Genomic DNA, 22,385 nt, shown 5'->3' on the forward strand with positions numbered 1-22,385 from the left:
AATGACCTCCCTCCCCGCCGTCCGCTGCAACCCCCCGTCCTGAATGCTACCCCCGACAGCATGGTAGCCCACTCCTCACCCACAGGCAGGGGTGATTTTATTGCACCTGTCATGTGGAATTTTTGAATAAAGAATACCACCGTTTTTCAACCGCTGCCTGGCTTGCGCATCCTTCTGTATATACCTGTGGTTTGGCCTGGCTTTCCAGATCCTGCACCCATTGGCTTGAAATTCAGGGGGTTGAGCATTTTGAACTTTGTCTTTCACCCACAGGCAGGGCTGGGACTCAAGTCCGTGAAATTGCAGCAGATCTGGACCTTCCGTTGAGGTTTTGAAAACGGGTCCCTCTAAACGCAGACTGATCCGTTTTTGTTTGGGTAAAGACAGCTGCTATTTTTAACATTGCTATCCGTGGCTTCTGTTTTGATCAGGTTTGAAAAACGGAGCCACGAATACGCTTCTGGACCTAGTGTGACCCTTCTGTTATAGCTTATGAAAACATCAAAATCAAAATCTCAGACAATTAGAATATTGTGAAAATGATCAATATTCTAAGCTCAAAGCGTCACTCTAATCAGCTAATTAATCCAAAACACCTGCAAAGGGTTCCTATTTCATATATTCGTTTCACCTTTTAAGTTAAAATACTGAGATAAATGGGCTTTTGCACAATATTCTAATTTTTCGAGTTTCACCTGTATAACCAAAAAAGAGCTCCCTTCTGCTCGGCACCTTCTGGTATTGCGTAAACGGAAATAAATATGTCAGGGTCCATATAACTTACACGTTGAGCTCACTTAAAAGTAATACCTCTTTGTACTTAGTGATAGGTCCTAATAAAAAGGTCCGGTTTCATCCCCCCTATTGTGTCATTACCTCCTTCCTTTAGATTGTAATGCTTCATACACACTTGAGATAAAAGTCTTTGGAAAAGGCAAGATCACAGACCAATTTTACCCCCTTCCATGTAGTATGAGAGCCTACTCTACATAGTCTATTCTATGGAGGTGAACTCCCCGTCAGATAAAATCTTTGCAGGATGCTGCACACAAAGATGCCCGTACACACTCAAAAGATCATTATCTGCAAAAGATCTGTTCCTGCAAAAGATCCGCTCCTGCAAAATGCATTCATAGTCTGATATCTGCAGATCCTCATACACACCTTGTTTAACAATCATCTGCAGATCAGATCCACCAGGATGGATTTTCAGATCTGCAGATGATTGCCAGATATGCAGATGAAGTCTGTTAAACAAGGTGTGTATGATGATCTGCAGATCTCATAGACTATGAATGCATTTTGCAGGAATGGATCTTTTGCAGGAACAGATATTTTGCAGATAATGATCTTTTGAGTGTGTACAGCATCTTTGTGTGCAGCATCTTGCAAAGATTTCTGTCTGATGGGGAGTTCAGCTCCATAGAATAGACTGTGTAGGTATGGCTCTCATACTACATGGAAGGGGGTAAAATTGGTCTGTGATCTTGCCTTTTCCAAAGACTTTTATCTCAAGTGTGTATGAAGCATTAGCCTTTGTCAGCCCAGATACATTTTTCTGCTGCAATAAAAGCATAAATAAATTATAAGGATGTTCCCTGCGCCTTGATCTACTAATTCAAATCCCTCACCTTACTGGTGCCATGGTCACATAAACACTAGGAGAGGGACAGCAGGCACCCAGAAGTCTATTTTTTAAGATGTTGTCAATAGGAATAATCAATAAGATGTAAATAATTTCTCCCTGCATTCAAATTTAATTTAAATGTTATTCAGCTTGGACTAAAAAAAATTGACAGGAAGTAATTCTGATTGGTCCAATTTCAAGCTGCATATAATGTACATGAAATGTAAATGCAAGAAGAAATTATTTGCATCTCATTGATCATTCCTAGTGGCCAATGCTTAAACAGTCATGCATGCCTCCATTGAAGTGAATAGGGAACCAGTACAAGAGCATGAAAGTCTCCCCAAACATCACCAGTCATTTCACTGGATCAACAGGAATGCTTGACTATAAATTCAAATATTGAATTTCTTGCCAGGGGTCTTATTTGAACTTTCCCACGGATTGTTTGTTGGTCCACATCATGGACTTGTATGAAACCCCATAGGGAAATTCAAATGCCTGACCTATGGAACTTCTGATTGTTTTAGCAGCAGGTTGTGTCTGCAGCAGGCAGCACCAGGTGTCTGCTAGCGAGGTGCAAAAGTAGAAGACTGCAAGAACAGAAAACAGAGTACTGTTGATCATGGAGGATTAGCCAACTTTTTTGTACAATACAAATATTAAAACTTTATTCCATAGGTTGTTGGCTTGTATTGTAAATAAACAGCAAATTCTCTTACAGAGAACCATTTCTTTCCCTTCCCAACGTTCTCCTGTTGCTGTCTCCTTGTTCTAATAGTCCTTACTTTCTTATTAGTCCTAGACTTAACCACGCTTTCAGGTTAGTCATTAATATATAATTTACCTGAAGTGTCTTTCAGCTGTTCCATTAGATACCAGTTGGTGTATTTGAAGGGTTCCACAAAAAATACAACATCTGTTGAAGACAGGTTGGAGACAAGGAAGGGTTTCAATTTTGCACTTGTCTATTTGTGCAATAGTGCAGGGCCTTTTTTTTTTTTTTTTTTTTTTTTTTTTTTTTTTTATAGATTTTTGTTAAATTATGTGTTTCTAATCTATCATCTGTTCAAGTAGCTCTGTCATTTCCAGGTCACGTGGCCAAAAGTGGATGTGGCGAATCATGACAACTGCTATTAGTTTCCTGACCACCCAGTTTGTTCCAGCTCTTTTGTACCCTTTCTCCAGTAGCTTCCAGTAGTGTCCGATCTTCTGTAATGTGTACCCTCCTCACCATTACAACATCTCATTTTAGTGTTCCTCTCAGTATTGCCCCTGGTTTTCACTCCATTCATTATACTATTTACTGTTTTTATATTCCCCCTATATTGTGTTACTTTGTGGCCTAAAGAGGTTCTCACATTGGAGGTATAATTAGTGGTGGCGATTATTGCAACAAGGATGCAGCGTGGTTCAAACTCAGATATGTGAGGCCTTATGTAGTGACAGGATCCAAATTACAGCCAGTGAGCAAGTATCAGATAGTGCTGAGTTATGCTGGGTACACTGAGATTTTCTGGCCGATTTACTTTCCAATCGATTTCCATTAACTTTAATAGGAAATCTATCGGAAATCAAATCGGACATGTTGAAAATAATCGATCTGACAGTAAATCGCCCAGAAAATCTCAGTGTGTACCCAGCATTATGACTGTTTTTCATAACTAAAGCTCAATTGCAGGATTTTTGTTTTGTGTATCTATAGTTGGCTGTAGACACCAGGCTCTGATCTGAGAGTGGGGGGCATAATTATTTACCATACAGTTGCCACAGTATTTACCATCCCAGTAGGTAAACAATCGTGTATTCCTAAACTTGCCACACCTTTTCTGTGTGCAGTCGCCTGGGCTTACCGTGATGACCTCTGAAAATAAAGCCAATTGATTGTAATCCTGAAGAATGTGGGAAGTGAAGTTTTGTCTAACCACTGGAATGGGTTATGTCTGCATTGGAGGAGAAATGAGCTTAATACTAGGTACACACTATGAGATTTTTTAGCAGATTTACTGTCAGATTGATTATTTCCAACATGTCCGATCTGATTTCGGATCGATCGGAAATCAGATCGTTGTCAGATTGATTATTTCCAACATGTCTGATCTGATTTCCGATCGATCGGAAATCAGATCGGACATGTTGGAAATAATCAATTTGACAGTAAATCTGTTAAAAAATCTCATAGTGTGTACCTAGCATAACATTTTACAGCTTTACACAAGCAGTGGGAAGAGCAGTTTATCTTGGAAAATGATAATGAATGCCCTGTAGTGGTTACATCCAATAGTTTTTCAGTAGGAAATGATTTTATCTTGGATACATTATTTAGTCACACAGCTGGTGATGAAGCCTTTCGGTCAGGAGAGGTTTGTCTAGTTTTGCTTGTATTCCCAGCAACACCCTACTTTACATCTTTGAGTAGCACTGTGCTTGCAGATCTCCAAAATAAACTATCCTGTGTGTGACCTGGCAGCGGGCAAGAATCCAAATGGCATCCATCACTATTGCTTGTCCACAGGTTAATATGTAGGCTAAGGCTGTGATATTACAGGCAATTAAAATGTACAGTTTTATTGTACAAATGTCAACTTTTGCGTAACATTCTTCCTGTCATCTGATTCATTATGAAGATTTTAGCTATTTATGTGACATGCTGAAAGTTCATCATACTATTTTGCAATTGCTTTCCTTCCTTATTTCTGTGACATTCACTTTCTTATCACATGGTTATACTTTTCCTAGGATGGATTAAATGCCAGTATGTATGGACCTTTGAGTTTATTTATGTGTCCGTTTAAAGGACACCTGAAGTAAAAGCGATATGGAGGCTATTTATTTTCTTTAAGGCCTCTTTCACACCAAACGTTGCGTTTTAGGGGACCTTAAGGTCGCATAACGTGCCCCTAACGCAACGCATGGTGGTGTTGAAGTTGGACGTCAGATTGAGCTGCGTTTGGCTCTTGGTGCACCATTTAGTTCTATACTGGGAAGGACCTTTTCAATGATTCGGATGATTCGAATCTGATCATTGAAAAGATCCGGATCTTTGAACCGAATCTTTGAATCATTTTACTAGGGAAGCAGGAAGCAGGGGTGCAGCAGAGTGAGAGGTGCAGGAGAATGAGGGCACATTGAGGGTGCTAATGGGGAAGGGAGAGATGCAGCAGGAAGATTGTGCTTGTGCACAGAAGCTGCAGTTCCTGTTTCTTCCAGACATCCACTGTGAACCGAATCGTTCATTGTAATGATCCGGATGATTCAACTCACAAAAAAGATCTGGATCAAAGATCCGAATCGTTCATGATCTGGACAACACTACAGTGCAGTGAATATTAATTAGCCATGTGGCTAGGAACAATAGCGGACTCTCCCCTTACTGAGCATGTGCAAACAGTCTAACACAGGTAAAACAACCTATAACGCACAGCATGCTGCACTTTCATAGAACGTCCAGCGTTACACTGTAACGCAATGTGGGCACTGTGAACAGCCCATTGATTTTTAATTACTGTGAGTTGGGCTGCGTTACAGGCTGCTCTAACGTGTGCCTGTAACGTCCCACTGTGAAAGCAGCCTTAAACAATACAAGTTGCCTGGCATCCTGCTGATCGGCCTGGCTGCAGTAGTGTCTGAATTAACCACCTGAAACAAGCATGTGGCTAATCCAGTCATACTTAAGGCAGACACTACTAATCTGCATGCTTGTTCAGGTTCTATGGCTAAATGTATTAGAGGAAAATGAGCAGCAGGACAGCTGTACAATCTGTAATGTCAAAGATAATAGATGTGGAACACCGGTACAAAAAAAGTATAATGTTGCTGACAGGAACTCCAGATGTGAGCATTTTAGCAAAATCCACCTGTTAGGGCCGGTTCACACTGGAGCAGTTGCAAAATAAAAGCACATCTGCTAGGCAGATGCATTCCCATCTGTTTTGCATCCGCTTGCAACAATTGATATTGTCTGCTAGTGCAGCCGTCTGCTTCAATCACGTGTCCTGCATTGATCACGTCTACCCATCCGCATCGCCACTCACCTGTCCCTATTCAGGCCAGCAGGAGCATGGGGCTCTCCATAGGTTGCATTAGGCCTATTCTCCCTAGCAACGGGGAGAATTTTTATTGGTCCATCATGAACCAATGAAAATTCTCCCTATTGCTGAGGATTCCTATTCGTCTTTTGCAGCCCAATGGAGATCCCCATGCTTATTCCAGCTACCGGGCTGTGTACGAAAGACCAATCGGCAGCGGGACATGCGAGTATTACGTCACAGCGGCAATTGAAACGGGCGGATGCGGCAATTAGCCTAGCGAGAATGGACTCATTCTTTATATGGCATACAGTTTCCCGTCCAGTCCACGAATATTTGCCAAGTTCGAACTGTGTTCCTCTTAGAGTTCCAATTGTGTTGCGCTGCAAGCAAATCCTTTTTTTTAACAAGTAGAGGTGGATCCTAACTTTAACATTAGGATCCCCTTCCTGCACCAAGCAGAGCTTGACGTACATGTGAACAGGCCCTTCCTCAGGGAAGTATAGATGCAATATTGTGTCTTCTTGATGGCAATCCCCCTCCAACATGAAAAGTATTTTTTTTTTTTACTTTTTTCGGAAAAACATACAAAATACATTTTGAAGGTTGAAGTAGATGTAGGCACCTGGGTGATTTCAAAATGCAAATCTCATAAGGAATGTAACCTGACATACAATTCCTGGAAGCCACATGGACAAGAAAATAGGTCAAAAAGTTTGAGCAAATCACACGTTTTGTGTTCTAGTTCATCTTTAGTTCTATTACCAGTGTTCATTCCTTGTGCTGTATTATAATGGGTGAATTACAGACACATAATGAAATTCCTGCAATTCTTCGGTGCTGCATGCTGACATTTTCCATCTGCTTTGTGTTTGCCTGTATATTTGTATATCCTATGCTGATAAAATAATAATCAGTTAGACTGGCAACCATTTAATATGTGAAGATTTTTCTTCTAGGGTACAGTACAGGCCACTCTCGCTCTTCCAGCCTCTCTGAGCTAAGCCATCGGAGGAACACATCCGTGGGAAGTAATTCCACTGGAATTGGGAGTATTCCTGAGCCAAGTGAAGATGGCAGCAACAAAGTAGCTGCTTTCAGCCTGGAAATTGCAGAGGGCTCATCCTCTGAAAAACTAAGCAGGTATGGAAACACTCAGGCTACAGGTGCTTTTTAATCTGATGAAGGTTGTTGAACCATTATGCCTGGGGAAACCTTTAATTTTTCTAGGCCATATTTTCCTGTTGTGAGTTTTGTGTGTGCATAAATATCTGTATATGCTATCAGAGGTGTACCGTGATTCTGACAGGGCCCCCTGTCTAGGGCCCTCCAAAGATAGCAGAGTGCTCCTTTATCTACAAAATACCTTTTAGTCACCCAGAGAGTAATAAAACTCTAAAATTTATGAAAGAATAGTATCAAGCTTAAGTTTGAGAACCTTTTTTTTTTGTATCTTTGGGGTTTAAATGCATAATTTGTTGACATATGAAAACCTTACCCATGAGAAAACTTAAGATAGAAGTTTAGTGAATCAGGGCAATGGTCGTCATCACACCACCTACATTTTATGCCTCTGTGTTCTCTTATAGGGTCCCAATTAAGCAAGACTCAGTTGAGTCTCAATTGAAACGAGTAGATGCCACCCGTGTTGATGCAGATGATGTCATAGAAACAATTCTTCAAAGCCAAGATTTTACCCTAGACTCAAGTGCTGAAGGTGAGTGGTCTATCTACAATAAAAGCATACATTTTAGTTTCTACACTGAATTAAGCATGAGTTGAAGCTGAGTAAGTTGAAGCAGTATTAATATCTGTCCTTTTATATTACCGGTATTATAGTATTTAAAATGTAAAGCTCACATCAAACGCCCATCCTAATCTATATTCTCACACTAATCCTCCTGCTACACTTAACACTACCTCTCCTACTGCTACACCTAAAACTAATGCTCATGTTACACCTAACACTAACCCTCTAGCTACTGCTACAATTCACACTAACCTTTCTGCTACCGTTATGTTTATCAATAACCTTCCAACTGCTATGCTTACTACTGCTGTGCCTAAGACTACCTTTTGTCCTTCTAAGCCCAATACTAACCTTCCTACTGCAACAGTTGCCTATCATCACTCTTCGATCATCATTTCCATAATACCGAATCTAAACACTTAATCGCCTCATAGCTGCAATATTACATTGCAAACTATGGTAGTGCCAAGGCGTGACAACAAGTAAAGTGCTTCACCATAAAGACTATTTCCATTTGTATACATGTGAATGGACCCTAATGAGAGAACCTGCAGTCATCTTGTTATACTGGTTCTTAAGGCATACCAGTTTCTAACTAGCATTGCTCACTGGGTATGGCCACTTTCCCACTCTTCCTGCATTGCTAGTTTCAAGAACAAGTCTGTAATTAACTTCCAGGATTTTGTATATTTAATAGTTCCTGATATAAGAATGTGGTAGCCACTTCCCCACACACCCTCCTGATCGGCCTCATAAATGATCTGTATAAAGGCAGGCAACAGGGACAAATCTGTGTTCTAGGAAAAAAAATTGTCAGCTCTTATACAAATTTAGCCATGTTCCCCAAAGCACAAACTCATTCTAGGTTTTACTCTCCTGGGGCTTCTACCAGCCCCCTTTAGCTGTCCCATGCCCTCGCAGTCCCTCACAGATCCAGACTATATTGGAAAAACAATGTTAACATGGAAAACAATGTTACAGTCCAGTGAGTCCTTCCAAACTAGGTATTTGTGTTTTCTAGTGTTACTAGTAGACCCAAGCCCGTTTAAAAACGGACTCTAGGGTCTGTTTGTCCCTGCTGCATGTTACGGCGCATGCTCGCACACCCGCTGCACACTCGTCTGCCCGCTCACACGCCCGCTCGCCTCCCTGGCCCCGTCCTTCTGTCTCTGTGAGGCTGGGTCCATGCTGAGCACATGCGCAGTAGCAAAAAGCATGGACCAGAGATAGCACACGCAGGGACACAGGGATTTTATTATAGAGGATACTGAATGTGTTTTACTCTTAATGTGTACAAAGTACGTTTCAGCAGTCTGATCTTATTGTAGATCTCTCTATATGTAATTCACTGTGTTCATAATCAGCTGGCTCTTGATCTTATTGTATATCTCTCCATATGTAATTCACTGTGTTCATAATCAGCTGGCTTAAGAGCTCCCATACTGGCCCATGCCAATCTTAGATTGACACACTGATTTACATAGCATGTGCGCCATCTTGTGGTCATAGAGAGACCTAGAAGCCACAATATTTCCATTAAAAATCTATGTACACATTGAGCAACATTATACAATGAAATGGAATGACTCTCTGGGTACATATGTGTATACATATGGCGTACACATGTATTGGGCTATTTCCACCAACCAGATTTACATGTATAGCATACTGTATACTCATTTACATAATACCATTGTATACTATAGTACGGCCTCTATTTACTGGAAACACGTAAAGGAAAAATAAATATTAATCCCCTGCGGCGATCATGTGCTAAGCCTATAAATCCACATAAGTTCCATTTGAGAGTAAAATCCTATTGAGGTCTCCACCTTGTACAGAGTGAATTAACACCTGAATTCCCCATGCTCTCAGCCCTGAAATGACCCCCTTTGGAAAGGATGTTATTTTACTGTCTTTTACACCTGCCACTTGTATTTGCAGTGCGATGCTGCGCCCCATCGCACTGCAGTGCAAAAAACTACATTCAAGGAAGTAAATTACTTGGATTCCCAGCTTCTCCGCCGTAATTTTGTCATTCCACACATGCACGCCGCATTGCCACAAAAATTTTTACATTTTCTGTGTCGCCATGGAAGTCTGAAGGTAAGGCGCTGTTGACTTAGCAGTGGGACGGCGGCTGATCGGAAACTTCCAGGGTGTCGCAGCTGTACTTGGCCCCATAGACTTTCATCACTGTTGCGTTACCCTGTCTTCAGAAACGGTAACACAGTGCAAAGAAATTCTCCTAGTGTAAAATAGGCTAAAGTAATAATTTTTTTACACATAAGCGCAAACACAACATTGTTCACATCTGTGCATGCCTCGTGGTGGTGGATTTTTGTTCAACCAGGTATTTTTTGTTGAAGGTGATTGTGTGCACTACTTTGTCCCCTACATTTTTGTATGTCTACCTACCAACTGATTGTAAGGATTTCTCCTGTGGCGTGTTCTGTCCGTTGCGGTGGAGCCGCAAACGGACAGTTCTGGCTTGTCTGCCTGCATTCGGTTGTGCATTCGCAATGAGTCACATTGTCATTTGCAATTGCTCTGCAGTTCTGGGCAGCTCAGGATGCTGTCATCATTCCACCAATTGCTTACTACAGCTGAGCTGTGGGTAGATAGCCCTGGATTTCCTGCAGGCATGTTGTTACATAATATTGCATGTATTTCCTATGGGAGTCCTTTGCATTCACAACCAGCTAGCAAATGGTAATCAAGCCAGCTCAGGATTGAATGATTACCATTCAGCTGTGTGGAGATTTGCATGCTTTCATCCATTGGACGATACCGGCATAAAAGTCTTATCTCCCCTTTTAGACCTCGCCCATCATAGCGATCACTATGCTGGTCTGCTGGGCACTGTGTTACTCTGTATAGTTCTGTTATTGTAGTTCAATGCAACCTAATTACTTGTGCTTTAGCTAGTTCTTGATAAATATATATGCAGACTTGCTAATATATATTTATCCATTAGTTGAGCCGTTTATTATTTTTCTGTATTATTGTTTATTGCCTAGTTTCCATGCCTGATGGAGGTTCACTGCATCCGCGGTGGATCAGTGAAGTCCATTATCCTGATAGCTTGGATTCTACCATCACCACGTTGGTGACTGGTAGTATTCCTGCTACTCTAGTTCTGGGAACATAACTATAGGGTGCGGTTGCTATTAGTTATGTTCTTTCCTGTAGTTTTGTCTGTGTGGATGCTTGCTGGTGATTGTTGTTAGCCTGCTTGCTCTGCTTCTGTGGATGTGACTGTGAGCTGTGGTTGCTACTAGTTACGCTCCAATCTAGTCCTGTCTTGTACCTGTCTGAATGCTTGCTATCGCTAAGGCAGCGCAACATTGCACTGCCATTGTGTCTTACTTGTCTAGTTACACTCCAATCTATAGTCCTGTCTTGTACCTGTCTGAGTGCTTGCTATCGCAAGGGCAGCGCAACATCGCACTGTGCTACCATTGCATCTTATTTGTAGCGCTATCGGACCCCAGAGCTGCAGTTGCTCTGTGCAGCCTGTGTTACCTCTTCCATTAATCAGCTACCGGTCTTGTTGCTCTGGGTGGTCAAAGTTTAAAGGGACTCCGAGCTCAAGTTAAAAAGGAAAATAGTACTCACCCGGGGCTTTCTGCAGCCCAGTGGTGGTCGGGAGGTCCCACGACGGCGTCCTGGCTCCTCTCCTAGACCCCCTCCGGAATGGCGGCAGCCCGGCGACACTCGGCCGAGTGTCGGGCTCCTTCCTCCGCGTATGATGTGGCTGACGTCACCACACCGGCCGCCTCGCGCCATCATGGCGGTCGGCGTGTCATACGCGGAAGAAGGAGCGTGACACCGGGCTGCCGCCATTCTGGAGCGGGGCGTAGGAGAGGAGCCAGGACGCCGTCGTGGGACCTCCCGACCCGCACTGGGCTGCAAAAAAGCCCCGGGTAAGTACTATTTTTTAACTTGAGCTCGGAGTCCCTTTAACACCCAAGAATTACACTTGTGATTTTTAAACAGACAGTATTACTTATGCACCTCCTTAGGGAGGAAGGGGCAGCAGCATGGGGTTGCAGCAAGGATTTGCAATTTTGCTTCTTTCATACTTTAAATTAACATCTGATGCGGATACCCCCGTGCCCTGAACCGTTTATACATTGATTGTGCGTCTGAAAGGTAGTCCTCGAGGCAGATTCAATCAACACGTAAAAACTGTCCTGTGGGCATCCCCCCCCCCCCCCTTATCAAGGACACCTGATGTGACCCAGCACCTCTTTCTTGCCAGGCATTGCTCTATCTTGTACTGAATTGTGACCTTTTTTTTTACTTTTCTTCTTTTCACTGCTTGTTCTACATTGAAATTGCAAATACCCATGTTGAACTTGAATAAACTTGGAGAAAATGTTATAGTCAAAATAGAAGAAAACTGGTTGAAATAAACAGTCGTGTGACAGATATCTACTAATTCTTGATATTTACTTGTATGTATCCTAGCTGACGATGGTCTGAGGCTCTTTGTGGGTCCGGAGGGAGCACTGCTTGGAGGCCATAATTTGCCAAACAGGTGAGTTCATTCAGAAGCTTCTTTACAGCAGTTTATACATTAAAATTCTGGTGGGGGTGAGAGCCTCTTTTGGATTTTCATTGCTGTCTTGTGTTTTGGTGAAAATTTACATAATTTCCTATACAAACAGGAAGTGAGGAGATCTCTTGGAGAATGGCAGAGACAGCAACAAATAAAATGCTTTTGTAGTGTGGTGAAGAATTAGAATCCCCAGCTAGCTTTTATTGCTGTCCCCCATTTTGTATTCCTGGCACACCTTTGTCCATACAAAAACCAGAACACTTCATGGAGGTTTCAGGGACAGAAATTTAAGAAATCTCTCTGTAGTGGGGGGATACAGACACAAAACTAAGATTAAAAAAATTGATAATAATCTGAAAATGGGCTTCAAAGGGATCATGTGACATTTGAGAAGTTTAGAGACCATTTACTATTTAAAGCACACCTGAACGAAAGGGGATACGGAAACTAACATACTTATTCACTTTTGAACCATTAACATTGCCGACCCGCTAAGCCTCTACCTTTAACACGTTTAGTCATGCAGATCAAATGCTCTGGCTAAAGTCTGACTGGATTTGCTGCATGCTTGTTTCAGGTACAGGATCCAGCTACTACTGCAGCCGAAGAGATCAGCAGGACTGCCAGGTATCTGGTATTGTTTAAGAGCTGGTTCACACTGAAATAGCTTTTTCTAAGCGATTGTGATTTTAAAAGCTCTTGCTAATGTAATGCGTTTGTTCTCACTTAAGCAATGTGATTTTTATAAATCGCCCATAGCATTACATTAGCAAGTGCTTTTTAAATCACTAACATTAAAAAAAAAGCTCTTGCAATGTGAACCAGGCCTTAAAGGAAATGAATATGGCAGCCTCTGCATCCCTCTCAATTCAGGTGTCCTTTAAGAATGCCATTTGCCTGGCTATAGCAGCTCCTCTACCTCTACAAGTTTTGGAATCACTGACCCAGAGCAGATTCTGCTTTGACCTTGCCGGTTGCATGCTTGTTTCCAGTGGAATATTGCAGAGTGGGTGTTGCATTATGTCCACATTCTAGCACAGGCGATCTGCAATGTGCATAGACTTAAGCTGGCCACTAACTGTCCAATTTCTAGCGAAAAATCGTCCGAGCGATCAGAAATTCTGATCGGATTGGTTGTAAATAATCTCCATTGGTGGACACAATCGATTATGAACGAGTGAAAAAAATGTCGCCCGAATTAATTTTCGTCGAACGAAAATTTGGATTTTCTTGGTGGTCGTAATAGATAGGAAGCAATGATTGGTTAGTTGATGGTGTAGTTAACGATTTTTCGTCCGATCAGAATTTCTGATCGCTCGAACGATTTTTCGCTAGAAATTGGACCGTTAGTGGCCAGCTTTATACTCTCATAAACAAGTCAGCAATGCCTTATGCTTTAATTTTATCCTGGCAAATTCCTTAACTTTTCACATCTTTGGAGATTGATGTACAGCTGATTTTCAGCTGCATACAAAAGCGGCAGCAAGGATTCCCTACACATCAAGCAATTAGAAGTAGAATACTGGATTGGATTATTTTTCCGTTGAGCAGCTACACACAGAGGAAGGGCCTAGGCTATAAACATATTCTTAGGCCCCATTTATACTTAATCAGTTGCTCTCAGTTATAACTGAAAGATAACAGATTTTCAAAGTAATGCCCATGTTTTCCTATGGCACCTTTCACCCTTAACGCGTTGTAACTGAAATGCTTTCACAATGCACTGCTATGAAAAAAACGCGTACCAACGCACACTACTGCACACCTACTGATTAAGTGTAAATGGGCCCTGAGTGTTTTACACTAGATAAATATATTTTTTCATAGGTCCTCCTTGATACTTGATATGGTATATTTTGGACAGGATAAAGGTCTATAAAGCAATTTAGTGATGAATGTTGTATAGACATGTAGCGCTGGCTCCCAGACAAGCTGTGCTTTGTGCTCTATGGAGGGGAAGGGAGCAGATATGCAAGCCTCATTTGCTGAGGGAACTTCCTTTTACCTTCCTGCAGGAGCAAAAAGACATTGGGCAAGGCAACCTATTTTGTTGGTTTGCTAAAAAGGTTACAGATGTCACCTCTATATATTGAAAGCTTCTGGTTGAATCTTTTTCATAAACTTATTTTGGCTGATAAAACCCTAATCTTCATATGTAGCTTAAGGGCTCTTTCACACTAAGACGTTGCATTTCATGCGACGTTAAGGCCGCATAACGTGCCCCTAACGCAGCGCAGGTTAGTATTGAAGTTGGACGTTATATAGAGCCGCGTTATGCGTCCGTGATGCTTACTTTTTGAGGCATACTATCGAACGAAAACGGCGCATGCGGCAAATTAAAAAAAAAAAGTACTGAGCATGTGCAAACATCCGAACGCAGCCACATAGGAGTATAACGCACAGTATGCTGCACTTTCATTGAACGTGCAGCGTTATACTCCAACGCAACATGGGCACTGTGAACAGCCCATTGATTATTCATTGCTGTGAGTTGGGCTGCGTTACAGGCTGCTCTAATGTGCACCTGTAACGTCCCACTGTGAAAGCAGCCTTGGGCGTCATACACACATCAGACCATAGTCTTTTGAAAATGAAAGATCACAGACCAATTTTACCCCCTTCCATGTAGTATGAGAGCCATACTCTACACAGTCTATTCTATGGAGCTGAACTCCCCGTCAGAAAAAAATCTTTGCAAGATGCTGCACACAAACATGCTGTAGACATTCAAAAGATCAGTATCTGCAAAAGATCTGTTCCTGCAAAAGATCCGTTCCTGCAAAATGCATTGATAGTCTATGAGATCTGCAGATCATCATACACACCTTGTTTAACCTTCCTGGCGGTATGAAAAATTCCGCCAGGAGGCAGCGCGGCAGTTTTTTTTTTTTTTAAATCATGTAGCGAGCCCAGGGCTCGCTACATGCGAGCCCAGGGCTCGCTACATGATACAAAAAAGACTTGCAGAGAGTATCTTCAAAAAACAGTATCAAAATTTATTGTTATATCTTGAACACTTCCTACAACAACCCCTTATCCCCCCCTAAAAACACGGCCGTGTTTCAATTGGTCAGCTGACTCCACACACTTCCATCCATACCACTCATATTATTGCACAGATTGATACGATGTCAGAGCACCGAATGCTACAATCTCAAGGTGCTAATTGCAGTGCTAATTGTAGGCAATAGGGGAGTGTTGTCCCGTCACAATTTGAACAGGTTTCCAGCTGAGAACGATCACATAGTTCACATAAGATAAACGTAACTTGTAGTGTCTAGCGATTGATCGATTTCAACTCACATATGTGTGGCAAAAACAGTCACTGTACTGGTCATCCAATTATGAAGCACTCAACGATCAGATATAGGCAGTCTTGTAACTTTAATGGTGCTAGTCTCGATTGGACACACCAATTTTCAATGGCCACACACAATGATCAATGAAGGAAAGACCCAGCTTGTTTAGATGATAGCACTTATTCGCAGCTGATGTACACCAGAGACTTCCAAGACTACATTAAGCATGCCATGCAAAGCGGATACATGCAAGCAGATTGCGACATTGCCCTGCGGGCTCTCACCACCGTTGCTCAGGCTGTCTCCGTCTGCCTCATTTTCCTGCTGGCTAGCAAAGTTCCAAGTGCCGCTATGTGCTAAGTCCTTCAGCCGGAGCACTCCTCTGCCGCCCCTCAGAAGCGTGTCAATGTGCGCCGCTGGTCGGCGTTCCGGTCAGCTGATCGTGACGGCCGTGTCACGTGACTAGTTTCGCTCGGCTCACTCCAAGCTTTCTCAAACGTCAGATGGGATTGGCTCTTGCCTCTTTCAATAAATAGTCACATGATTGGTGAAGCTCCAATAAAAATAAAGTCCTGATTTACCCAGCAACAAGTGATGTTGTTCATCAGCCAATCACCGCATCCCCACGCTATTCAGTTACACAGCAACCAAAAACGTATCCATAACACTATTATATAGGCTGCAACACACTTGTAACACCTCCATACTCGCACAGGCAGTGGACCCAGCAGACATCTAACCATAACACGGTGCCCCTGTTACAAAGGACTCATTAATGCCGACCACGCGTAGCAACGCACACTCCGTGGGCCTGACCCATAACAATCGCCTAAAGCCCACAGGAGTGCACATCCCACACATAGGCAGCCAGTCCATTCATCATTCTTGGACACCCATACGTACCCCCATATCCACCAAGGGGTGACAGGCCTCCCAATGCAAGCCAGGGACTGCCGGGCCCTACATTACAAAACCACAGCAGCCCTGAATCACAAGGGCCACCAAACACCTCACCTCTCAATCAGGGAGAAAAGGAACCAAGGACATATCACTATTCAGCCCCCTTGGTGACAGAGTATGTAATCTAAAGATCCACCTAATTTCCATCTGTTTTAGTATCTTCTCATAGTCACCTCCGACAGCCGGTAATATGTTGCTACATGCCTCTAGCTTTAACCCCCGGACGCAAATTCGGGGTATTCCCGTGGGGCAGTTTCTGCGGATTCGCAGGAACTGCTCGCGGGAGAATGATTTTTTGAATGAGGCTGAGGCAATGACAGCAAGGTTCCGACAAAGGGGGTATGATGATAAAGTGTTACAGGAGGCTAAAATGCGAGCACAATCTATGACAAGAGAATCATTGATTAAACGGAAAGAGAAAAGTCTTGTGAAAAAAGACAACTCAATCCGACTTATTACCAAATTTGGAACCCATTGGAACCAGTTGAGAGGTATCCTTTCTCGGCATTGGCACCTGCTTCAGCTTGACCCTATGATAGCTAGGATTGTGGGGGATTATCCCAAGATGACGGCTAGGAGGGCCCCCAACTTGCGTGACCAATTGGTCCGCTCTGACTATCAGCCAAAAAAGACCCCGCCCACAACAATGTGGTTGGGTGAGTCGAGACGCCCGGGGGGGATGTTCCCATGTTCCGATTGCAGTGTTTGCCATTTAGTAGAAAGGAGTACTGTATTCTCTGATGCTGATTCAAGACATGAATACAGTATAAGATCGTTCATAAATTGTAACAGCAAATATGTTCTGTACATGATTATGTGCCCCTGTGGATTAAAGTATGTGGGAGAGACGACACGAATTTTGAAGTCTCGCATTCAAGAACACGTTAGCAATGTGAAAAATGCAACGATTGGTTCTCCACTTGGGGAACACTTTTTGAAGTTTCATAATAGTGATCCTGATAAAATGAGATTTAAAGGTTTTTACAAAATGAAATTATCCTCTAGAGGAGGTGACTATGAGAAGATACTAAAACAGATGGAAATTAGGTGGATCTTTAGATTACATACTCTGTCACCAAGGGGGCTGAATAGTGATATGTCCTTGGTTCCTTTTCTCCCTGATTGAGAGGTGAGGTGTTTGGTGGCCCTTGTGATTCAGGGCTGCTGTGGTTTTGTAATGTAGGGCCCGGCAGTCCCTGGCTTGCATTGGGAGGCCTGTCACCCCTTGGTGGATATGGGGGTACGTATGGGTGTCCAAGAATGATGAATGGACTGGCTGCCTATGTGTGGGATGTGCACTCCTGTGGGCTTTAGGCGATTGTTATGGGTCAGGCCCACGGAGTGTGCGTTGCTACGCGTGGTCGGCATTAATGAGTCCTTTGTAACAGGGGCACCGTGTTATGGTTAGATGTCTGCTGGGTCCACTGCCTGTGTGAGTATGGAGGTGTTACAAGTGTGTTGCAGCCTATATAATAGTGTTATGGATACGTTTTTGGTTGCTGTGTAACTGAATAGCGTGGGGATGCGGTGATTGGCTGATGAACAACATCACTTGTTGCTGGGTAAATCAGGACTTTATTTTTATTGGAGCTTCACCAATCATGTGACTATTTATTGAAAGAGGCAAGAGCCAATCCCATCTGACGTTTGAGAAAGCTTGGAGTGAGCCGAGCGAAACTAGTCACGTGACACGGCCGTCACGATCAGCTGACCGGAACGCCGACCAGCGGCGCACATTGACACGCTTCTGAGGGGCGGCAGAGGAGTGCTCCGGCTGAAGGACTTAGCACATAGCGGCACTTGGAACTTTGCTAGCCAGCAGGAAAATGAGGCAGACGGAGACAGCCTGAGCAACGGTGGTGAGAGCCCGCAGGGCAATGTCGCAATCTGCTTGCATGTATCCGCTTTGCATGGCATGCTTAATGTAGTCTTGGAAGTCTCTGGTGTACATCAGCTGCGAATAAGTGCTATCATCTAAACAAGCTGGGTCTTTCCTTCATTGATCATTGTGTGTGGCCATTGAAAATTGGTGTGTCCAATCGAGACTAGCACCATTAAAGTTACAAGACTGCCTATATCTGATCGTTGAGTGCTTCATAATTGGATGACCAGTACAGTGACTGTTTTTGCCACACATATGTGAGTTGAAATCGATCAATCGCTAGACACTACAAGTTACGTTTATCTTATGTGAACTATGTGATCGTTCTCAGCTGGAAACCTGTTCAAATTGTGACGGGACAACACTCCCCTATTGCCTACAATTAGCACTGCAATTAGCACCTTGAGATTGTAGCATTCGGTGCTCTGACATCGTATCAATCTGTGCAATAATATGAGTGGTATGGATGGAAGTGTGTGGAGTCAGCTGACCAATTGAAACACGGCCGTGTTTTTAGGGGGGGATAAGGGGTTGTTGTAGGAAGTGTTCAAGATATAACAATAAATTTTGATACTGTTTTTTGAAGATACTCTCTGCAAGTCTTTTTTGTAGTGTGTCAAGTGCGACAGAGAGTAGCTCCCCTTTTTGGGTCAGTGCAATATAGTACTCTAGCGCATCCCAGGTCTTTTTTGTTCTCGCTACATGATAGCCGCTGCTCGGCGGCATCCCCCCGCCCGCTTCGATCGCCTTCGGCGATCTCCGATCAGGAAATCCCGTTCAAAGAACGGGATTTCCTGGAGGGCTTCCCCCGTCGCCATGGCGACGGGGCGGGATGACGTCACCAACGTCAGCGTCGTCGTGACGTCATTGGGAGTCCCGATCCACCCCTCGGCGCTGCCTGGCACTAATTGGCCAGGCAGCGCACGGGGTCTGGGGGGGGTGGAGGGGCCGCGCGCCGCAACAGATAGCGGCGATCGGGCGCGGTGCGGCGGCGATCGGTGTGCTGGCGCAGCCCAGCAAAAAAAAAAAATTAAGAAAATCGGCCCAGCAGGGCCGGAGAAAACCTCCTGCGCGGCTTACCCCGAACTACGTTCAGGGTTACCGCCAGGAAGGTTAACTTACATTCATCTGCAGATTAGATCCACCAGGATGGATTTTCAGATCTGCAGATGATTGTCTGATCTACAGATGAAAGTCAGTTAAATAAGGTGTGTATGATGATCTGCAGAATCCCATAAACTATGAATGCAATTTGCAGGAACGGATCTTTGGCAGGAACAGATCTTTTGCAGATACTGATCTTTTGTGTCTGTACAGAATCTGTGTGTGCAGCATCTTGCAAAGATTTTTTTCTGGTGGGGAGTTCAGCTCCATAGAAAAGACTGTGAAGGTATGGCTCTCATACTACATGGAAGGGGGTAAGATTGGTCTGTGATCTTTCATTTTCCAAAGACTATAGTCTGATGTGTGTATGAGGCCTAAAGGCTAGTACACACTAGCAATTTTGATTGGCCAATGATTGGTCAATTTTACCACCTCCATGTAGTATGAGGGCCAAACAGATTTTCAATTCTATGCAGATTATATAGGTAAATGGTCATACTACATGGAGGTGGTAAAATTGAGCAATCATTGGTCTATCAAAATTGCTAGTGTGTACTAGGCTTAAGTCACTGATTGGCTGCTTGCCATCATGTGCCTTAATACTTCCTCTCTGCTTTCCATAGAAAGCAGAAACATGGCCTGATCACATTTATTTTGTATTTATCCAGCACTGACCTCTTCAGAAAGGCTTTACAGAGTATAGTTACTGAGAGTAGGTTGTGCTGATTGTAGGTGAAGCTGGCCCCCTACAATCAGCACAAATAAAAATGCCATCATGCTTGGTTAGTGCTATGTTTGTACCCATTTGTGCTGCAAAAATCAAGATTTGTGCTGCTTTAATTTTAAAGATAATGGCACTTATTTCCAAAACAGTACGATCACACAGCCCCTGTACAACAACCTACAGACATGAAACTGGTATGGGTGGGTAGTGCTATGCATGGCAGCCTTCAAAACAGGGCTGTGGAGTCGGAGTCGTGGAGTCGGAGTCGTGGAGTCGGGCAATTTTGGGTGCCTGGAGTCGGGAAAAAATGCTCCGACTCCTAATGAATTTGTAACTGTAATTAAAATAGAAAATATGATAAAATGTTCTATTTCTCAGATAATAGTCATTAAAAATAATGTATATATACAGTATATATACAGTAATAGCTGTGCTTAGTCCACAAAAATGAAATAAACCAATCAAAATTAGTTACTTGTGCTGCTTCAATAAAGCAGTCCCCGTATTTTTAAGGTCCGATATACATATCTGATTGTGACTGTATATATGATGTGTACACAGGAATCTCTTATATATACTAAATAACATCTATGCTGTAAGAATAAAGCCTGATGTGTAGCTATGTCACTAATAGAGATGGTCAACGAGATGGAAATAATTCTGCATTGATGCTGATTTATGCAAATGTATGCACTCCCTTTGCTGATGAAATAAAATAATTTGATATGTTATTAAAATTTGGTTTGGTGACTACAAATTAAAGGGTAACTGAGACGGATGAAAATTAAAGTTTTATACATACCTGGGGCTTCCTCCAGCCCCCTTCAGGCTAATCAGTCCCTCACTGTCCTCCACCACCCGGATCTTCTGCTATGAGTCCTGGTAATTCAGCCAGTCAGCGCTGTCCGGCCGCACCCCGCTCCCACAGCCAGGAACATTCTGCACCTGCGCAATAGTGCTGCACAGGTGTAGTACGCTCACGGCGGAGTGTGTTCATGCGCACTACGCTTGACTGACTCAAGTACCTGGACTCATAGCAGAAGATCCAGGTGGTGGAGGAGGACAACGAGGGACTGATTATCCTGAAGGCGGCTGGAGGAAGCCCCAGGTATGTATAAAACTTTAATTTCATCTGTCTCAGGTTTACTTTGTTACACAGTAGTACTATACATATGCACTCCCCACAGAGCTGCAGGGAATCCACTGAGAATGCTGTGCACATTGAACACAGAGGTGTTGTCTGTTTACAATCTCCTCATTCCCCTGCAGAGTACCTGCACATCATTCTTACATGCACCCACACTTGATAGATGTTCTTTGTTCCGGTTGTACCTTTTACAAGTACTCTTACCAAGGACTAGTTTTAGTCTAAAGGGAATAAATATAGTAGTCTACATATCCTTCTCACTTCAGTTGTCTTGTAAAATTCCTAAGCGTTGGCAGTTAAGAGACGAATTTCATGTTACATACTTTTAATCAACAAAATTGTAATATGCAAATTAGAGGAGTCGGAGTCGGTGGAATCCTAAACTGAGGAGTCGGAGTCGGTGGATTTTTGGACCGACTCCACAGCCCTGCTTCAAAATGAAAGCAGCACAAATATTAATTTTTGCAGCACAAATCGGCACAAACATAGCACTAACCAAGCATGGTGGAATTTCTATTTGTTCTAATTGTAGGGGGTGGGGGGGGGGGCAGCTTCACGGAGCCCATAAAAACTTCATACACATAGTTTCCTGGTTGAGATTTGAACCTGGAACCCTACACCATTGTGACCAGCCATTCAAAATATTCCAAATCAATCACATGATTCTTTATAAATTATTCTCAGGTAGAATTCACGTAGAATGAATTGATGATCTTTAGTTATAATGAAAGAAGTACCAATTGCTATGTGTAACTTTCTTTGCATTACCCTAGGGTTGGTGCTGGAGCTTATGAACAGGTTGTAATCAAACGTTGAGAGGGCTTCAGAGTCAGACCCCTACTGCTTCTACACAAAGTATTCCTCAAGAACCCTGGCTGATGGTTTGATACTCTACAGACTCTTCTTGGAAGGGAATAACACTTGTTACATGGATGTTAATTGAAGTGCTGTCCTTCAGGAGTCTGTGGAATTTGTTTTTTAATTTTTACTTCTTCCATAAATATGAACTTTTCCAACAAATGTAGTTTATGTCTACACAGTATAGGCCAGCACAAGGTATTGTGCAACACGGCTTTAAAGTGATATCTTCGGTGGACTTAGTTTCTGTGTAAATCCTCCTGAATCACTGTAATACTGTTTTAATGTAATATAAATGTAGTATATTGCTATAGCTATATATATGTCCTCTAATTTGAAATGGGCTTGATTTCTGACAGGATTCAGCATCCTCTGACAAAGCCTATGATGAGAGGGATGGGTTAAGCATCTTCTGACATGATATAAAACAAGAGGGGTATGT

The 22,385-nt window shown here is 42.9% G+C and overlaps 1 protein-coding gene across 5 annotated transcripts in view; it reads left to right on the plus strand.

The window, feature by feature from the left end:
* EEIG2 (EEIG family member 2) overlaps positions 1-22,024 on the plus strand; it is an 88,469-nt gene extending 66,445 nt beyond the window's left edge. For all 5 annotated transcript variants that reach the window (XM_068240049.1, XM_068240051.1, XM_068240053.1 and 2 more), the window contains exons 8-11: positions 6,615-6,798; positions 7,245-7,372; positions 11,879-11,948; positions 21,859-22,024. In XM_068240049.1, the coding sequence (XP_068096150.1) occupies positions 6,615-6,798; positions 7,245-7,372; positions 11,879-11,948; positions 21,859-21,901 (425 nt within the window). In that variant the 3' untranslated portion in view covers positions 21,902-22,024. The remainder of the gene's footprint in view (positions 1-6,614; positions 6,799-7,244; positions 7,373-11,878; positions 11,949-21,858) is intronic.
* Positions 22,025-22,385: the final 361 nt, after the last annotated feature.

This window comes from Hyperolius riggenbachi, chromosome 6 (genome assembly GCF_040937935.1).
Source record: "Hyperolius riggenbachi isolate aHypRig1 chromosome 6, aHypRig1.pri, whole genome shotgun sequence".
Classification (NCBI taxonomy): Eukaryota; Metazoa; Chordata; class Amphibia; order Anura; family Hyperoliidae; genus Hyperolius; species Hyperolius riggenbachi.